This window comes from Phasianus colchicus, chromosome 29 (assembly GCF_987193195.1).
Source record: "Phasianus colchicus chromosome 29, bPhaCol1.hap1.1, whole genome shotgun sequence".
NCBI lineage: Eukaryota > Metazoa > Chordata > Aves > Galliformes > Phasianidae > Phasianus > Phasianus colchicus.
Window position 1 is genome coordinate 2,899,113 of NC_143464.1, and position 19,284 is coordinate 2,918,396.

At 49.4% G+C, this 19,284-nt stretch overlaps 2 protein-coding genes across 2 annotated transcripts; one reads left to right on the forward strand and one right to left on the reverse strand.

The window, feature by feature from the left end:
• Window positions 1-9,303: 9,303 nt before the first annotated feature.
• Window positions 9,304-10,260, forward strand: LOC149914624 (olfactory receptor 14C36-like). The gene has a single exon (XM_090126701.1). It carries the CDS (start codon window positions 9,304-9,306, stop codon window positions 10,258-10,260), a length of 957 nt encoding a protein of 318 aa, XP_089982827.1.
• A 5,765-nt stretch (window positions 10,261-16,025) lies between these two features.
• LOC149914625 (olfactory receptor 14J1-like) lies at window positions 16,026-16,943 on the reverse strand. The gene has a single exon (XM_090126710.1). It carries the CDS (start codon window positions 16,941-16,943, stop codon window positions 16,026-16,028), a length of 918 nt encoding a protein of 305 aa, XP_089982836.1.
• Window positions 16,944-19,284: the final 2,341 nt, after the last annotated feature.

Consider the following 19,284-nt stretch of genomic DNA (forward strand, 5'->3'; position numbering starts at 1 on the left):
GCAGGGGCTTGCAGATGGCAACATAGCGGTCATAGGACATGATGGTGAGAATGCAATACTCTGCTGATAACAAAAGCAAAAAGCAAAAGACCTGTGCAGCACATCCTGCGTAGGAGATGTGCCTGGTGTCCCAGAGGGCATTGGCCATGGCTTTGGGGAGAGTGGTGGAGATGCAGCCCAGGTCGAGGAGGGCGAGGTTGAGGAGGAAGAAGTACATGGGGGTGTGCAGGCAGTGGTGGCAGGCTACGGCTGTGCTGATGAGGCCGTTGCCCAGGAGGGCAGCCAGGTAGATGCCCAGCAAGAGCCAGAAGTGCAGGAGCTGCAGCTGCCGCGTGTCTGCCAACGCCAGCAGGAGGAACTCGCTGATGGAGCTGCTGTTGGGCATCTGCAGTTCCTGGGCATGGAGTCCTGTGCAGAGTACAGAAGATAATGACGAGTCAAGACCATTCGCACAAACGCTCTTCCCACTGCTATACAGAAGTTTTTCTATGTCGATGGATAATGTTCATTTAACTCCATTACGGGAGTTTATTTTAATGAGCTTCACCGTACCTTAATAAGTAGAAGTTTATGGGGCTCTTATTTCCTGTCATTCTCTGATCATATCTCAGCTGCCTGGATATTTTACAAGCCATTTCCATGTCTCATGTCTTTACCTGTCTGCACACAGAGTGCCCATCTCAAGTTCTCTGCATTCAAAGTTCTCTTAGAGAAAGCTGCCTGTTTGCAGACAAAGTGCATTGTTCCCGTCTGCAGAGAATTACGAAAATTTCAGCTGGTGCTGTCCTTTGGGAGAGGACAAACTGAAAGCACTTGAGGACATGATTCATATAACAGCAGAATGAGAAATGTACAATTCAGGATTCTCAGTGCTCATATTCCACAGCTCCTTTCAGATTTCTGTCTAAAACACTTCCCCTTTCCTATGTACAGAAAATGGAAAATCCCTGCCTTCTTACTCCTCTTGCAAAGTGCCTTTGGAAACAGCCTACAGTGCAGTGTAGCTGTGATCGCCCTGCCCAGGCAGCAGCTGTGGCAGCAGAAGGCCCCTGCCCTGCCCTGCCCTGCCGGGGGGCTCCTTCCCCCCACACATCTCCCCACAGCTCCCTGGGCAGCTCCCCGGGCAGGCTGAGTGCTGAGTGCTGAGTGCTGAGTGCTGAGTGCTGAGTGCTGAGTGCTGAGCCTGGCAGGCGGCAGAGTCCCTGGCCCGGCACACAGCCCCTGGGGCACAGCAGGGACCTGCTCTGCAGGACAGCCCTGGGCACCCGGCTGCAGCCCCGGCTGCACAGCCTGCAGCCGTCCTGGGACACGCAGCCCTCAGGGCTGTGCTCTGATGCTGCAGCACAGAAGCCCTCAGCTGGAGCAGGTCTTTTTCCATGATAAAGAAACAGAGTTTGCAGCCTGATCTGCAATGGGATGTCACCAGCATAGTGATCCCCGCAGAAAAAGCCACAACATTGCCTGCAATGAGAAATTACCTTGTCAAGGGTTGTGAGCAATGCTCCTTCAGTGATCTCACAGCCTGCAAACGTACCTCACAGCCTGTAAGCTCTTTCCTTCTGTCCCAGTCACCTGCAGATCATGTCCCCAGTCCAGCTCTGTGCTGCACAGGAGCTGCTCCTGGGCACAGCTGTCTCTCTGCTGTGCTGCCCACTACTATAAGCTCCCTGTGTCCCAGGAGCCCAACCCAGCTCAGCAGCAGAGAATGTGATTTCCTTCTCTCCCTGGAGGTATCCATGGCCCTCCTGAACTGAGAGCTCCTGCAACGCAGTAGGGTCATAGCTACAGAATGTACTTCAAAGTCAGCTCAATTAATCAAAACATCCACTGGATTCCGAAAGCACAGTTGTTCCTACAAGAAGAAATTTTATCATGAGAGAAACAAATGGCAAATCTGGAAATGCTCCATTCATGACTTGTAAATGCAGTCGTAACATTACAGAACCATAGAAAAGTTTTGGCTGGAGGGGACTTTGAAGATCACCCAGTTCTGGTCCCTAGCCTTGGCCAGAGTTGCCAAACACACACATTCAGGCTGCCCAGAATCTCATCCATTCTGACCTTGAATGCCTCCAAAGATGGGTCATCCACAGCTTCTTTTGGCAACATTTTCCAGTGCCTGTGTGTAAAAAACTGTCTTCTTAACATCTAACCTCAGTCCCCTTTTAAATTTAAAGCTATTTCCCCTTGTCCTGTTTCTATCAGGCCATCTCACCCTAACACTAAGTTTAGGCATTTCATCTTCAGATGCAAACCCTGGAGCTGAAATGGGATTCTGTTCCTCACAGGATCATGGGACCTAGAATCCCCTTAGCTGAGTTCAGGTGTGCACAGTGAGGTGTCTGTGTGTGAGCCCCTCATCTGAATCCTTGCTCTGTATTCAACAGGGACTGCACTGCTCACACACACACACTCAGGGATGACCAAGGTGCCTGGGGTGATCCTAGCTGTGTGCTCGTGCTTGTAAACTGTGGTGGAAAATCTGTGAGACAGACAGCTCCTTCCTGAGCATCAGCTGAGGGCCAGAAGGGAGGTATTCCTGGCCATCCTAAATGCCACCACAGCCCTGTGCTTGGGGCACCCACTGTGCCTTTTGCACCTGTCCCCATGGAGCATGTCGTGTCATTCTGCTGCCCAAATGGATGAGCTCAGAACACAAGAGCCAGATCTTCCTCTCTGTTCCATCTGTGGCAAATTCTGGAGTTCCCAGCTGACAGGAAACTGGCAAACGTTCCAGTTTTAAACAAGAGCAAGAAAGAGGACACAGGCAATTACAGAGCTGTCAGTCTCACTTCTGTTCCTGGTATTATTATGGAAAAAAAGATGCTGGGAGTTACTGAGAAACACCTGAAGGACAATTCTGTCATTGGTCACAGCCAACACAAATTCACTAGAGGAAGGTCTTATTAAACTTAATGTCCTTTTATGACAAGATCACACATCTAGTTGACCAAAGGAAGCCAGCTGATGTTACCATTGAAGATTTCACCGTAGTTTTTGATACTATTACTTAATTCTTCCAGACAAATTTTCCTGCACAGGGCTAAACAGAAACATAATGTGATGGATGAGCAGTTGGCCGATGGGTCTGGCTCTAAAGGGTTAAATTAAATGAGGTTCCCTCAGGCTGGTGGACGTTCGCTATCAGGGTTCCCCAGGGCTCCACTTGAGGGCCACTTCTCTATAAGGTTTCCTCAATGACTTGCATGCAGGACTAGAAAATGCTTTGAGTACATTTGCTGATGAGACAAAGCTGGGTACAGCTGTTTCCTCTACTGAGGGTAGAGAAGACTTTCAGGGAGATGTGGACAAGTTAGAGAACTGGGTAAACATAAAATGCACATGAATTATAACAAGAACAAGTGCCAGATTCTGCAACTGGGTAGGGGCAACACTGAAGATAGTCACTGACTGGAGAATGGGATACTGGAGAGCAGTCCCAATAAAAGGGGCTGGGTGTCCTGGTCAACATCAAATCAAACATGAGTCAGCAGTGTGCCCAGGCATCAAGGAAGGCCAGCTGTCCTCTGGGTGCATTGAGTATGGCAACGCCAGCTGTGTGCAGGAAGGATTGTCCCATTCTGCTCTGCACTGCTGCAGCCTCACCTGGAGCACTGGGAGCACTACTGGGCACCACAGAACACAAAGAAAATAAAGGACATAAAACTATTGGAGACTGTCCAAAGGAGGGCAGAAGAGGTGAGAGATCTGGAGTTCAAGGTTTCATTGTGACTGACTGCTTGTTCAGACTGGGCCCTTCTCACATGCCTCATCCTCTGCTGAGACACACTGCCCACATGGGACTTGGGCCTCACGGCATCCTTGCACCCCATGCAGAGTCTGGCAGCTGCTGTGCCCTGGTCTTTCATTTGACATCAGACAAACCTCCATCCCACTGCCCCAGGAAGGGCCCTGAGCCAGCAGGAGGGACACGATCTCCCTGCCAAGGCTCTGGGCATCAGGGCTTGGCCTTTCTGCTTCAGAAGACAAAGGAGGCTTTGCTCAGCATCACAGCCACCATCCCAGTGCCTTGGTCTGCCTGCAATCATGGCTTCCAATTATCTGCTCTAACAAGTCCCTGGGGAAGCTTGCTTGATAATGGCCCTCAGTGGGGCCCATTAATACTCCAGGAAACTTTACTGTTCCTTCTGATTTTGGCTTCTTGAGCACTTCTTGCAATCTTCTCTCAGCACTGGAGGTGGATGGACTCAGCAGCAAAAGTCCCGTGGGGCCCATTACAACCTGAAGATCCCTCCTGTGCCTTGTGCCTTCCTGTCATTTTCTTCAGGTGTTCAGAACTTGTACAGCAAACTGGAGAGGTATCTCGAAAGTGCTTAAAGAGGAAGACAATGATGGGCATTTATGAAGACTATTTATTTATTTATTTATAGTTGGGTTTAAACAAGAAGTTGCAGCAGCACTTTGTAAATTATATTGACCCAGGATGTCCCCTAATGAGCTTTGCCCCATCACTGTGTGGACAAATGTCCTCCCCAGCTACTCCACCCCATTTCTACTCCCATTGGCCCTATGGGACTTGCATCAGTTTTTCTCACATCACACTTCTCTGCATTCCTCCACTCGGTGTTAAACCTCATTTGCACCAACTCCCACTGGCTTTCCTCAGTGAACCAGCTGCACATGGGAAATGACAATTTTTTTTTTTTTTTTTTTTTTTTGCCATCAGCTGTAAACATCATGCAATTGAATGAACAGTAGAACAATGTAATCAACTGCATGCCTTGTCCAAACCACACCTAATGAGGTTTGTCTTTTACTGGGAATATCTGTACAAGAAATATGTTAGGCAGAGATAGGAAGACATAGATAGACAGTTAAGGAGTTGATCAAAGAGTCCATCAGACTTTGCAGAGATGGAGCAATTTCCAATAATCTCCCTGAAGTTCACAGATCAGCCAGATAACTGGGAGGTATCTGAGTGAACAAAGAGCAAGGGAAGGAAAAATTTGTAGAGCAGTGGGAAGAGCATGTGTCCAGATGGCCTGCAGAAAACTTGCCCTGAACCATGGTCATTGATTTTGGAGAGCTGGAGACACCTGGAGGATGAGGGACATCAAATACACAGCAGGGTAGAGCAGCGGTGGATGCTGGGCATCGGTCACAGGGCATTGGCACTGGCACCAATTCCTCAGAGAACCAGCTGCACATGGGCAATGAAAGATTTCTCTTTTTTCCAACAGACAGAATTCCTTCATGATGAACAATGAAACACAGTCTGTGTCCCTGTACCTGAAGGCTTGTGTTTCCTGCTAACACAGTTCTGCAAAATGTTGTTCTTTTTGGAATAAGATAGAAAGGACACAAAATCCCCTGAAAGACTTGAATTTTCAACTTAAAAAAAAAAACTGATCTCATGAGTATTTCAGAACTTGAGAGGTGTGTTAACTCATTTTCACTGATTTCTGTCTTGGTCTTCAATCCATTCAATTCAGTTCAATTGCTTCAGTTTTATTGACATGAACATCTTTCAGACTTACAGCTTCAAAAATAAAAGAAAATCCATCTGTGTTTTGAACAGAGCCTGGCGCTCCCCAGAACTTCCCTGCCGAGAATTGTCCATGGCAGCTCTCAGTGTTCCCACTATCTGGGTCACACTGTGGTACTGAGATCTTCTCACGTTCTCAGACCTTGTTTTAGAAGGTCACATGCAGCACAGGACGCTTCACGCCCTTCATGCCAGGTAGCATGCCCCATTTCACTGTGAGCTCACATTCACCCTAGCTTTCCTTTTGCTGTGTATAAATTTCTGAAAGCCCTTCTGTCTTTGATATGTCTGGGCAGGTTCAATTCTGTGTGAGCTTTAGACTTTCTAAATTAATCTCAGCAGGTGCACTAGGACAAACACTCTGCATTGCTCCCAGCTGACCACTTCTTGTTTCCAATTCCTATATCTGCTTTCTTTCTGTACCGTACACCACAGACACTTGAAGAAGCCAAGGTGTGCTCTCCTGAAACCCAAAGATGTGAGGTTGACTTTTGCCCTCCCTTCAGACTCCTCAGCTCCACCATCCCATGGCCACTGCAGACCAGGTTCACTTTGACCTTCAACTTCTCCACCAGCCCTTCCTTGCCGGTGAGTATGAGATGCAGCAGAGCACCTCTCCTCTTTGGTTCCTCTGAGGTTTGGCGAAGAAACTGTCAGCTGCGCTGTCCAAGGATATCCTGGATCTTGTATGCCCTGCTGTGCCGTCCCTGCAGCAGATACTGGAGTGAAAAAGGCCCCCAAAGGGGACAAGGGCCTGACAACATCAGGCTCCCATCTGTCTGCAGAGGGCACCTTCCACTTGCTCTTCCTGATCAGGAAGCCAGGAACAGACACTGCTGGTCTCCTCGGTTTGCCATTGCCATTCACTCTGACCTGGCTGCTCTGCCATCCCCAGGAAGAGCTCAGTGCACTCCCACAGAGAGCAGTTGCCCTTCCTTGTCTCCTCATCCATCTATCATAAAGACTTGTGCTACAGTCCAGTTGTGGAAGCCATTAAACCACGTCCCTGTGATCCAAGCAAGAACTCAGACCTGCAAGTGTACAAAGCTTTCTAGCCCAGCACATATTGGTGTTCTCATTTGTGTAAAACCATATAAGAAATCGTCCTGTTCAGGAGGCATTATTGGATTCAGTGCATCCATGGTATCTATGAAGGCGGCACATAATCATGGGACCCACTGTGGGGCGCCAAGTTGTCCAAGCAGCATGGACACTCCTGGGCATGGCTTTCCTGAAGGCCCTGTGCTGCATTTGCAGCTGCATGTGAGTGTGCTGGACAGCCCAGGGAACTGGTATGACACTAGGCTGCTTCTGATGTCATTCACATGAGAGCACATAGAAAACTGAGGCTTCTTCAGGTGAAGAACACAGATGTGTGTCAGCTCTGTAGTGCCTTGAGCTCCAGAATAGGCAGCAGATGGAGAACAGAGGAAGATGTGCCTCTTCTTTTGAGAGCTCATCCATTTAGTCAGCTGAATAACTCTGCATGCTCCTTGGAGATGAGTAAAAAAGACATACTCCAGTGCCCTAAACGCAGTGGTCTGCTGTCAGTTAGGATGGCCAAGAATAGCTCTAACCCCTCTCTTGCCCTCATCTGATGCTCAGGAAGGAGGTGTCCATCTCAGGGATTTCCCAAGCACTTCCCAAGCACTAGCACACATCCAGGAGCACCCCAGGCACCTTGGTCATCACCCAGAGTCTGTGTGTGAGCAACTGACTCTCCACTGGAAGACCAAGGACTCAGAGCAGGAGCTCACATGCAGGCAACTCCTTGTGCACATCTAAACTGAACCAGAGAAATCTCAAACCTATTTCCGCCATAGGGATTCCATCTAGGGATGAGATGCCAGCACCGCCTCAGCAGGATCACTGCCCTGCCCAGGGCAAGTCTACCCATCCCTGTCCATGCTGTGTGTTCTTTTCGTTACAGCAACACTCAATGAAGGACTAACAACAGTATGTCTGGAATTAGTCCTTGTCCAGTGGGCATTTGGTGGTTAATTCAGCATATTTCAGAGTACAATCATGACACTGTTGTCTTTCAGGAGCTTTTGGCCACGGAGACCCAGGGTCATCTCCAGGGAGATGATTGGGAGGATAGAAATGAAATCCTCTGCTGCTAAGCTGGGCTGGGCCCCTGGGACACAGGGAGCTCCTACAAGTGGGCAGTGCTGCAGAGACACAGCTCTGACTAAGAGCAGCTCCCGTGTACTCTGCCTCAGCACAAGGGGCACATTCGGCAGGTGACATGAAGATGGAAGAGAAAGGAGAGAGGGATTACAGGATATAAGGGGTGTGAGCGGGCTGCGACCTCACTGCAGGAGCATTGCTTTCAGCCACTGACAAGGTAAGTCTCTCACTATAGGTAATGCAAACAATTTTCCAGCAGGGATCACCAGATCTGGCACATCCCAGTGCAGATCAGGCTGCATACACTCTGTGTTTCTTTATCATGGAATAAGAGCTGTTACAGCAGAGGGCTTCCCTGCTGCAGCATCAGTGCACAGCTCTGAGGGCACATCAAGAGAGAATCCTGAATGCATTTTACCTCTCTGCTTTCCTTTAACGTATATATTCTTTCAATAAAGCCATGGGAGCTCTCTTAAGTTCCCTTTTTCACTTAAAAAATAAACAAACAGGGTGGGTTCTGGACAGCAAATAGGAATGCAGCGAGTTTGGGCTTGTGTCTGTATGCTCAGTCTGGGAAATGACAGGAAAACAGCCCTCAGGATGAAAATCTGCAGACCACAGAGATATGATCAGGGAATTACCCCCTTCAGTGCAGGGACCTTCCTCTGAGCAAGCTCCCACCTAGAAACGTTTCTGCCCACATGGCCATGGGGTCCGATGCGTGAACCACCTCCTGTGCAGGCAGAGCTCCAGCAGAGCAGAGCAGCATCTCCCCAGGCACGTGTCCATCACCCTCTGCAGTGCACAGGGGCTGAGAGCCACTGCCTGGGGCTGTGGGCAATGCAGTCTGTGAGGCTGGGAAGGAGCTGGCTTTCCCTTAATGAGATGCCATCAGTAGGACACATCTCCCTGAGGTGCCCTTCAGAGCCGTGAGCTGACCTTCAGGATGCAAATATTTCCCCTAGTCAGGCGATCAAAGTGCAGGGAAGAAGCAGAGAGATGCAATATGCAAATGCTGTGGGGTTGGTGAAATCAGTGTTAGGGGTCATTTGCAAGATGTGTGGTGATGAGGCACTGCTGAAGTACATTGAGAAAGGGTGAATACACAGTGATGGGCAGAGGACTCCTGTTTTCAGAGCTGGGTCTGACTTCAGAACTTTATGGGAATGCAATCGTCTTGCGTCTGCTAAGTAGTCAAGCTCAGAGCAATTGGAAAGAAACCCAGTCAGCTCCCCTTGCCCTGCACTAAGCAGCAGTGAATCCCTTTGCCTCTCAGGTCTTACAGCTGTTCAGACTTCAGCAAACACTCCTTAGGCATGGTGAGCAGGATGATAATTTGTAGGAAAAAGTGATCCCTAGAACTTCTATTTTTTATCCACATATTTTTGGCATTAACATTCAGATGCCAACCAGCACTTCTGCATTAGAAGTGATTTTATCTGATACATTCTGAAAGTAAAGTTTGACTCCACACCATCACCATGGTTCCATGTAACCATTGGGACAAGTCTGCTTCATTGAGATTAAAAGTGCAGAGACCCTCATGGCAAATTTGACCTCATGAAATGTAGATCACATCATGGAGATGAATGAACACAGCCCACATGGAAAGACTTGTCCTTGACTTTTATCCTCCTTGAACAGGTCCTGGTGCCCAGAAGTACCAGATGCCCAACAGCAGCTCCATCAGCGAGTTCCTCCTGCTGGCGTTGGCAGACACGCGGCAGCTGCAGCTCCTGCACTTCTGGCTCTTGCTGGGCATCTACCTGGCTGCCCTCCTGGGCAACGGCCTCATCAGCACAGCCGTAGCCTGCCACCACCGCCTGCACACCCCCATGTACTTCTTCCTCCTCAACCTCGCCCTCCTCGACCTGGGCTGCATCTCCACCACTCTCCCCAAAGCCATGGCCAATGCCCTCTGGGACACCAGGCACATCTCCTACGCAGGATGTGCTGCACAGGTCTTTTTCTTTCTCTTCTTCACCTCAGCAGAGTATTGCATTCTCACCATCATGTCCTATGACCGCTACGTTGCCATCTGCAAGCCCCTGCACTACGGGACCTTGATGGACAGCAGAGCTTGTGCCACCATGGCAGCAGCTGCCTGGGGCACTGGGGTTCTCTATTCCCTGCTGCACACTGCCAATACATTTTCCCTGCCTCTCTGCCAAGGCAATGCCATCATCCAGTTTTTTTGTGAAATCCCCCACATCCTTAAGCTCTCCTGCTCACACTCCTACCTCAGGGAAGTTGGGCTTATTGTATTTTGTGTCCCTTTGGAGTTTGGGTGCTTTGTATTCATTGCTGGATCATATATGCAGATCTTCAGGGCCGTGCTGAGGATGCCCTCTGAGCAGGGACGGCACAAAGCCTTCTCCACATGCCTCCCTCACCTGGCCGTGGTCTCCCTGTTTCTCAGCACAGGCATGGTTGCTTATTTGAAGCCCCCCTCCATCTCCTTCCCATCCCTGGACCTGGTGGTGTCATTTCTGTACTCGGTGGTGCCTCCAGCAGTGAACCCCCTCATCTACAGCATGAGGAACCAGGAGCTCAAAGATGCTCTGCCGAAACTGATGACCAAAAGTGTTTTGAAAGCAGTGAACTGCCCACCTTTTTCTATCTAAGAGTTGTAATACAGATTTTTACGGAATCAAACTGTCTTACTTGGTTTATGTATTAGTTTCCTAAATGTAATTTATTGAATGTTTTATTCTGTATTTTGTATATTCTAATGTTTTTCACTTAAATGTCATTATGCACATCAAGTAGTACTCTGTTTGTACCTGTGCAGTGTTGCCCAGTCACAGGGTACATAAGGAACCAGGATCTCTGTGAAACTTATCAAAACAAAAGGCATGCAATGACTTTTTCTGTCTTACTTCCTGTGGGACATTTATGGAGCTGCCAGGGTCAGCTGTTCTCAGCACCCCATAATCCAGCACAAAGCATACAGCTGTTAATCAAACTGTGCGGTGACTGCAGCCTGCCATAGCTGACGGGCCATCCCTTGGCGCCTGGCTGGGGTCTGTGCTTTCAGGCTCACATCTGTCAGTGCCTCTGACAGGCCAGCAGCAGCACCTGGTTTGCACGTTGGTTGTCAGATCCCCTCTTCCTCAGTCCCTGTGAGACCTTGTGTAAGAAAATGTCTTGGATATGGGTTTTCATCTCAGAAGCTTAAACTTTTCCCTAAAGTCTCCCTAAAGACTTCTTTTCATTTGCCACACAGAGGTGGGCACTGCCTCCACGATGACCAAGGGTAGCTGAAGCACACATGAGAGCCCAGGAAAGGTTGCCCAGGACTCTCAGGAGACATTCTGGAGCATGAATTTGTAGGTAGGAAGTGCAACTGTGGGGTAGCACAGAGCTGCTGGGCAGGTGGTGCAGGTCCTCCTGCAGAGCTCTGTGTCCTTCTCCTTCCTGAGTCAGGTGCCACTTCCATCTCAGGAATGGAACAGCCAACAGAGGTGAGACAGAAACTTTTCAAGAAAAGGCTCAGGGTTGCACTGAGAGACAGAATTCAGTGATGTGTTGGCGGTGTGTTGAGCTGAAACTCAGCCCCATAGCCCCTTAGCCGTGCAGCTCCTGTGGCTTGGTGACAGTGCTGCTGTGTGGCTGCAAACACAAGCAAGGACACACAGTGGGCACTTCTGTCACACAGACTGATTCCACCACAGCAAGTCCATCGTTAATGGAGATCTCCTCATGGCAGTGCCTGAAGGCTCAGGGCTTCTTTAAAAGTTGCTGCCAAGAACATTCCCAAGGAATGGACTGCACAGATTCCCACACTTACTCTCCCACTCATGCTAAAACCAAGCTTTAATTGCTAGCATTATAGTATTGTATTTAACAAATGTTAAATACCCTCACTGCAGCCCAAAACAGAACGCTAATCCGTAATGCTTACCTGTACCCTAACACTGTCCTGAAAACCTTAGCAGAACACCAAGCCCTCTCACTAAACCTTTGCTTACTTGCTGCCCCAAAAGGTGACGTCTAACCCTTAATCCCTATCCTGAACACCCAACACCCACAGACCCTGCTCCTGTGCTCTGCCCTCTTGAACATCAACCCCTCCCCTAACCCTAAACTTGGGTACTTGGCCCTTCAGGGCAGAGCAGGAATGGTGGAGTCTTAGAGCAAATCCATGTAATGCAGTGATGAATGTGAGGCGATGTCTGTACAGGAGGTGACGTGTGACTGATCAGCTTGAGGCCATAAGGAGGAGGTGGGTAGGAATGCTGCCATGAGCTCAGCTCTACCTCAGGCCCTCATGGGCCTTCAGGTGGCACGAGGCTGTGAAGGTGGCTGTGAGGTCACTTCTGTGTGTGCAGTTGACAGGCCAGCCCCAGGAGCGTGTCCCAGAAAGGAATGGTGTGCTGCCTTCTGCCTGAAGCAGCTGGTGGTCAGCCCTTGACTTCTGGCTGGGATCTGTGCACACAGGATCACATCTGCAGTGTCCCTGAGAGGCCGACAGAAAGTGCCAGGTTGCCGTGTTGCCTGTGGGATCCTCTCTGCCTGAGCACCTGGCAGGGCCCATGGAGGAAGAAGGAGGTTTGTGTAAGGGATTGTGATGGCTCTTCTGTGTGAGGACACAACTCGATAGCAGGAGGGATGTGACTTGGTTGTGTCTGTCCATGAAGCTGGCACGTGCCTTGGAAGATGATGGTGAGGTTCCTTCTTCTCAACGGCTGACAGGCCACAAGAAAGCTGATGGGTGGTGTTTCCATGCGGAAGTGATTTCCAACATGATGGAGTTGACCTTGGTAGTGGAAATGAGCAAAGGGGGGAAAAAACTCCCTCACAGTGCAGCTTGAACACTAGAGACTGGGCATGAGGAGGAAGAAATGTCCCTGGAAGGGTTATGATGTGGGGCCATGCTGAGGGATCACTCCATGGCTTTGTGTCTCAAGGGACGTTCAGAGGGGCTTGAGAGACATCAGTGACATGACTGCAGTGCCAGGGTCAGAGTGGGGCAGAGAGGAGAGGTGGGTGTCTGCAGACCGCAGGGAAATAGGGGCTGGGCTGGAGCAGCATAGGAAATCCTGCAGAGGAGAAGGCAGTGGGTGCTGGTGAGGATGGAGGGCCCAAAAGCAATGAAATCTTTGTCCCCTTGGCCATGGTTTGTGAGGAGATTTGCTATGCTTATGGTAATGGGTCCTTAATGCCTCCTTGAATCTCTGTGCAGAGACTGGGAGGTGTCACACTGCTGTCCTTCACATGGAGTACAATCTGCCCCACCACACCAACCCCAGGATGAGCCCTGAGCTCATTCCCTCACATACGATGGATCTCCCCTCCAGGGTCTGGATGTCAGGCCTTGGTCTTTCTTCATCAAACAAACGAAGAGGTTTCTCAGCACAATACTTTACGTAACTTTAATCATTACCTCCAATTCCCTGCTCTAACAAGTCCAAGGGGAGGCTGTGTTGGTAATGTCCCTCAGTGGGCCCCATTACTACGCCAAGATCCCTCCTCTTTTTCTTCCAACTTTACTTTCTCAAGTGCTTACAACATTATCCACTCAATACCTGAGGTTCTTAGACCTGACATCAAATGTACCACGGGTCTCTCTGAAGTACAGCAAGTTGCAATGAGCCATGTCTGTTCCATAATGTGTTTGAAGTCAAGATTTATACAGATAGTTGGAGAGGTTTCATAATGTAGTAAAGAAAAAAGACTTCAAAGGGCACCCAATAAAAATGTTTTGTGTTTTAAAGTAGTGCATCTTGTTGCTTTTGGAGCATCATTCTGTTGGAGAGGATCCAGAGGAGAGCCATGGAAATGATCAGGGTGTTGGAACACCTCCTCTACTAAGACAGGCTGAGGGAGCTGGGCTTGTTCAGCCTGGAGAAAAGAAGGCTGCAGGGTGACCTCATTGCAGCCTTTCAGTACCTAAAGGGAGCCTACAAGCAGGAGGGGAATCAACTCTTTGAAGGGGTAGGTAACAGCAGGACAAAGGAAAATGGTTTGAAGTTGAGGGAGGGAAGATTTAGGTTGGCTGTCAGGGGGAAGTTCTTTACAGAGAGAGTGGTGAGGTGCTGGAGCAGTGCCCAGAGAGGCTGTGGATGCCCCATTCATCCTTGGAGGTGTTCAAGGCCAGGTTGGATGGGGCCCTGGGCATCCTGGGATGGTATTAAACGTGGAGGTTGGTGGCCCTGCATGTGGCAGGAGGGTTGGAGATCCACGATCCTTGAGGCCCCTTCAAACCCAGGCCATTTTGTGATTCTGTGATTCTCCAATTGATGTTGATCCAGAGAGTCTCCTAAGGAGATCTGCATAGGCAGGAAAAGCAATTGCTTGAGGTCTGACTCAGTACGGACAACCTGACTGCTCACCTCCCCAGGCCTGACGTGTCTGCTGTATGCCACCTGGCACTTGCATCACTTTTCCCGACAGCAGAATTCTCCACTGAAGTCTGGATGTTACAGTTCCTTTACACCATTCCTTCACCTGCTTTTCTTAGAGAACTGTTTGCAACAAGCACAGGATGTTGCTTCCTACTTTGAAACAAGCAACAGTAAAATACAATACAACTTCCCTAAAAACAGAGCATACTCCTCAGCCATATCCCACCAGCGTGGTTCGCCTAACCAAAAGGATAAGTACTTTACATAGGTAGATAGGAAACGATAAATATTAATAGGAAACACATATTAATTGAAGGATAAATGAGTGAGGATTATGATTAATTGAAGGATAAATGAGTGGGGAGCAAAGCTCCACTATGTGATCACAAGCATCCCATGCCATCTCCGGAGGCCCCAGGGACAGGCAGCTTTCCAAGAGGACCTACAGGAGACCAGAGCCCCTGGAAGCTGCAGATGGAACTTGGGAAGAGGGTCTCCGGGAAGTAACTGCCAACTGTTGTCTTTGTCCCTGTAGCTGCAGCCCAACCCAGCGCACTCAATGCCCCCCAGACAAGTCAGTGGAGCCCTGGGGGTGACTCAGCGCTGAAATGGCCACTGGGAAGCCAAGAAACTCTGATTTATTCTCAATAAACACAAACATCCGTGAACCACTATGGGTCATTGGTGTCAAGCTCTGCCCAAAAGTCTCAAGTATGGGTCACAGTCACTGTGGTGAAACCCATCACATTGGAAAAACGTCCCCACCCAACTATGGACATGAAAAAGGAACAGTGTGAAAAGACCCACCAGGTCAGTCCTCAGATGAGTAAAAATTTATCTGCTACAGAGGCGGAGAGCAGAAGGCATTGAATTGTGACTCAAAGAACTAAAGGAGGTCTAATTCATTTAATCCATGAGCTGATACAAACACTGTCAGAGTGAAGGACACTGGTTTATGACATAACGTGAGGAAGAAAGAAGGTGGTGTCCCTCAAGGGTCAGTCTTGACATGGATGCTCTTCAGCATCTTCATCAGTGACACAGATGATGGCATCGAGTGCACCCTCAGCAAGTTTGAAAATGACACCAAGCTGAGCAGTGCAGTTGATCCATTGGAGGGAAGGGAAGCTATGCAGAGGGACCTGGACAGGCTGAAGAAGTGCGACCATGTGAACCTAAAGAGATTCAAGAAGGCTAAGTGCAAGGTGCTGCACTTTGGCTGGAGCAATGCAAGGTGTTTATACAGACTGGGCAAAGAAACACTTGAGAGCAGCCCTGCGGGAGAAGGACTTGGGGGTCCTGGTGGATGAGAAGGTGGACACGAGCCAGCAGTGTGCGCTTGCAGCCCAGAAGTCCAACTGTGTTCTGAGCTGCATTAAAAAAGGGGTGGCCAGCAGGGAGAGGGAGGTGATTGTCCCCCTCTACTCAGCTCTTGTGAGGCCCCATCTGCAGTGCTGCATCCACGCCTGGGGCCCCCAGTACAGGAAGGACGTGGAGCTCTTGGGGCGGGTCCTGAGGAGGGCCACTAAGGTGCTAAGAAGGCTGGAGAACCTCTCCTATGATGAAAGGTTGAGGGAACTGGGCTTGTTTAGCTTGGAGAAGAGAAGGCTGCAGGGAGACCTTATTGTGGCCTTCCAATACTTGAAGGGAGCGGATAAACAGGAGGGAGAACGACTGTGTACGAGGGTGAATGCTGATAGGACAAGGGGCAATGGTTTTAAACGGAGTCTGGGGAGGCTTAAGTTAGATATTAAAAGGAAGTTTATCACTCAGAGGGTGGTGAGGCACTGGAACAGCTTGCCCAAGGAGGTTGAGGATGCCCCATCTTGGAGGCATTCAAGGCCACTCTGGATGTGACTCTGAGCAGCCTGGTCTGCTGGTTGGCAACCCTGCCTGTGGCAGGGGGGTTGAAACCAGATGATCATTGTGATCCTTTTCAATACAGGCCATTCAATGACTCTGTGATAACATAGGCATCTTGCGGAAAAGGCTGTGAGTCATTTGTTGAGACAGATGAGAAGACAATCCCTGCTGAAATTTGTTCATGATATCATTTTCCACACTGCATCCTTGAGCTCCTGGTTCCTCATGCTGTAGATGAGGGGGTTCAGTGTGGGAGGCACCACCGAGTACAAAAATGACACCACCAGGTCCAGGGATGGGGAGGAGATGGAGGGGGGCTTCAGGTAGGCCAAAAAGTCAGTGCTGACAAAGAGAGAGACCACGGCCAGGTGAGGGAGGCAGGTGGAGAAAGCTTTGTGCCGTCCCTGCTCAGAGGGCATCCTCAGCACGGCCCTGAAGATCTGCACATAGGACATAACAATGAAAACAAAACACACAAATACGGCAAGAACACTAAACATAATAAAACCAATTTCCCTGAGGTAGTCTAATTCTGAGCAGGAGAGCTTGAGAATCTGGGGGATTTCACAGAAGAACTGGTTGATGGCATTGCCTTGGCAGAGTGGCATTGAAAATGTATTGGCAGTGTGCAGCAGGGAATAGAGAACCCCAGTGCCCCAGGCAGCTGCTGCCATGCTGGCACAAGCTCTGCTGTCCATCAAGGTCCCGTAGTGCAGGGGCTTGCAGATGGCAACATAGCGGTCATAGGACATGATGGTGAGAATGCAATACTCTGCGGAAAACAAAAACAAAAAGCAAAAGACCTGTGCAGCACATCCTGAGTAGGAGATATGCCAGGTGCCCCAGAGGGCATTGGCCATGGCTTTGGGGAGAGTGGTGGAGATGCAGCCCAGGTCGAGGAGGGCGAGGTTGAGGAGGAAGAAGTACATGGGGGTGTGCAGGCGGTGGTGGCAGGCTACGGCTGTGCTGATGAGGCCGTTGCCCAGGAGGGCAGCCAGGTAGATGCCCAGCAAGAGCCAGAAGTGCAGGAGCTGCAGCTGCCGCGTGTCTGCCAACACCAGCAGGAGGAACTCGCTGATGGAGCTGCTGTTGGGCATCTGCAGTTCCTGGGCATGGAGTCCTGTGCAGAGTGCAGAAAATAATGACAGAAGTCAAGATAACTTGCAGACACTCTCCTCCTCCTGCAATGCTATAGAAATGTTTCTTTCTCTTTGAAAAATGTTCATTTAACTCCATAACTTCAATTTCCTTGCATGAGCTTTAGTGTACCTTAAGAAGTAGAAGCTGAAAGAGCTCTTACTTTCCTCTCATTTCCTAATCATATCTCAGCTTCCTAGATAATTTCCTCTTACAATCAATTTCCATCCCTCATATCTTTATGCTGTCTGCACTCACAGTGCCCATCCCTAGCTCTTTTCTGCCCTTAAATTTCTGTTAGAGAAAGCTGTCTGTTTTCAGGATAAGAGCATTATTCATGTCAGCAGAAAACGATAGCAATTTCAGCTGAAAGCACTTTAGGAGAATGTTCATATAAGGGCAAATTGTGAATGGTACAATTCAGGATTCTCAGAGATGTGTTCATATTTCACATCTCCTTTCAGAATTCTGCCTCCAACTCATTCTCCTTCCCTAAGAACAGGTGTTGGAAAATCCCTGCCTTGTCTCTCCTCCTGCAAAGCACCCTTGGAAAAAAAAACACCCAGTGGTGAGTGTAGCTGTTATCCCCCTGCCCCAGGCAGCAGCTGTAGCAGCAGCAGACCTCTGCCCTGCCCTGCCGTGGGACTCCTTCCCCCCACACATCTCCCCGCAGCGCCCTGGGCAGCTCCCCGGGCAGGCTGAGTGCTGAGTGCTGAGTGCTGAGTGCTGAGTGCTGAGTGCTGAGTGCTGAGCCTGGCAGGCGGCAGAGTCAAAGCCTGCAGTGAGACTTACCTTGTCAAAGGCTGTGAGCAGTGCTCCTGCAGTGAACTCAACACCTGCTCACACCATACACATCCTACAATCCCTCTCTCCTTTCTCTCCTCTCCTCCTGTCACCTGCAGGCTGTGCTGTGCAGAAGAGCTGCTCCTGGGCACAGCTGTCTCTCTGCAGCGCTGCCCACTTGTAGGAGCTCCCTGAGTCCCAGGAGCCCAGCCCGGCCCAGCCCAGCCCAGGATGTCATTTTCTCTTCCTCACTGCTCTCCCTGGAGATGCCCTTGGGGCTGCAGGGCTGGCAGCTCCTGATAGACAACAGGGTCATCTCTGCAAAACGTACTTTGAAGTCAGATGAATTAATCACCAGTAGCCAAGCTGATTTCGGAAGCATTGTTTGTCCTAACAGATTGTGTGTGCCAAGCAAAGCTGCCAATGCCCCATCTGGTGTCATGGTTTTATGATTCTTGTTATCAGTATTCCACATCATAACATCATGTAAAGCACCGGGAATGAAAGAGTTAATACTCCAGTTCTGTGGACGGACAACTTTCTGGATACCTGGTTCTCAGAAGAGAAGAAGAACCGCATATCCCAGGGGACTCTGAGTTCAGAGGGGAAGATAAGCCGTGGGAGGAAGACCTGGGATCTCTCACTTGCTCGCTGCCTGGCAGTGTGTGGCTGCGCGCCCCAGCCGTGCGCCTTCAGTTCAAAGTAAGGCTTTTGGTTTCAGACACTTGCTCTCTCATTATATTTGAGTTATTACCCTAAATTCCAATTTTATTTTATAACATTGTGTTATCTTACATTCCAGTATCATGTTTAGTAAAAATAAGTTTCCTTCTTCAATCATTGATGCTGTTCTTTAATATTTTTATTAGTATAATTTTCTTAATATTTTATTTTATTTTATTTTATTTTATTTTATTTTATTTTTTGGCCAGTGGGACTGCCAAGCCTTCAGCCCTCTGTCACGGACACACATTGATCCAGATAACTCCGTAACAAGACAACACACTCAGTCATATGCTCTGCTTTTAGGACGGGTGTGTGGAGCCAAACGTTGGACCTGATGATCACTATGGGTCCTTCCCATTGTGGGTTGTCCTAGGATTCCATGACAAGCTGGATACAAGCACGGTGGGTTGGAATGACTGTGGTGTCACTGTGGGTAGGAGTTCAGTAACACAGTCACGATGTTCTCTCAAAAGTGTTGGGAGCAGTGCTGTCAGAATTACTGAGTTATGGCAGTGATCATTATTACAGTGATGTCAGAGTCACTGTGCTGTAAAGGGGAGACAAGCTCAGTGATTTCAGCTCCACTGTGTCGTCACAGCTGATATGAGCACAGTGGTGTTGCAGTCAGACAGGAGCTCTGCATGTGGGTGAGCATCAAACACGGCATCCCCAGAACCAAATGCTACCAGTGAGGAAATGGTGCCTCCACCTTGGGCCTGGGAGTTCAAAGTTCTGTTGTGATTGACTGCTTGTTCAGACTGAGCCCCTCTCACATCCCACATCCTGGCATGA

What these genes read in the sequence shown, in the direction of transcription:
- LOC149914624 (XM_090126701.1), top strand. Translation starts at nt 9,304, where the DNA reads ATGCCCAACAGCAGCTCCATCAGCGAGTTCCTCCTGCTGGCGTTGGCA.
- LOC149914625 (XM_090126710.1), bottom strand. Translation starts at nt 16,943, where the DNA reads ATGCCCAACAGCAGCTCCATCAGCGAGTTCCTCCTGCTGGTGTTGGCA.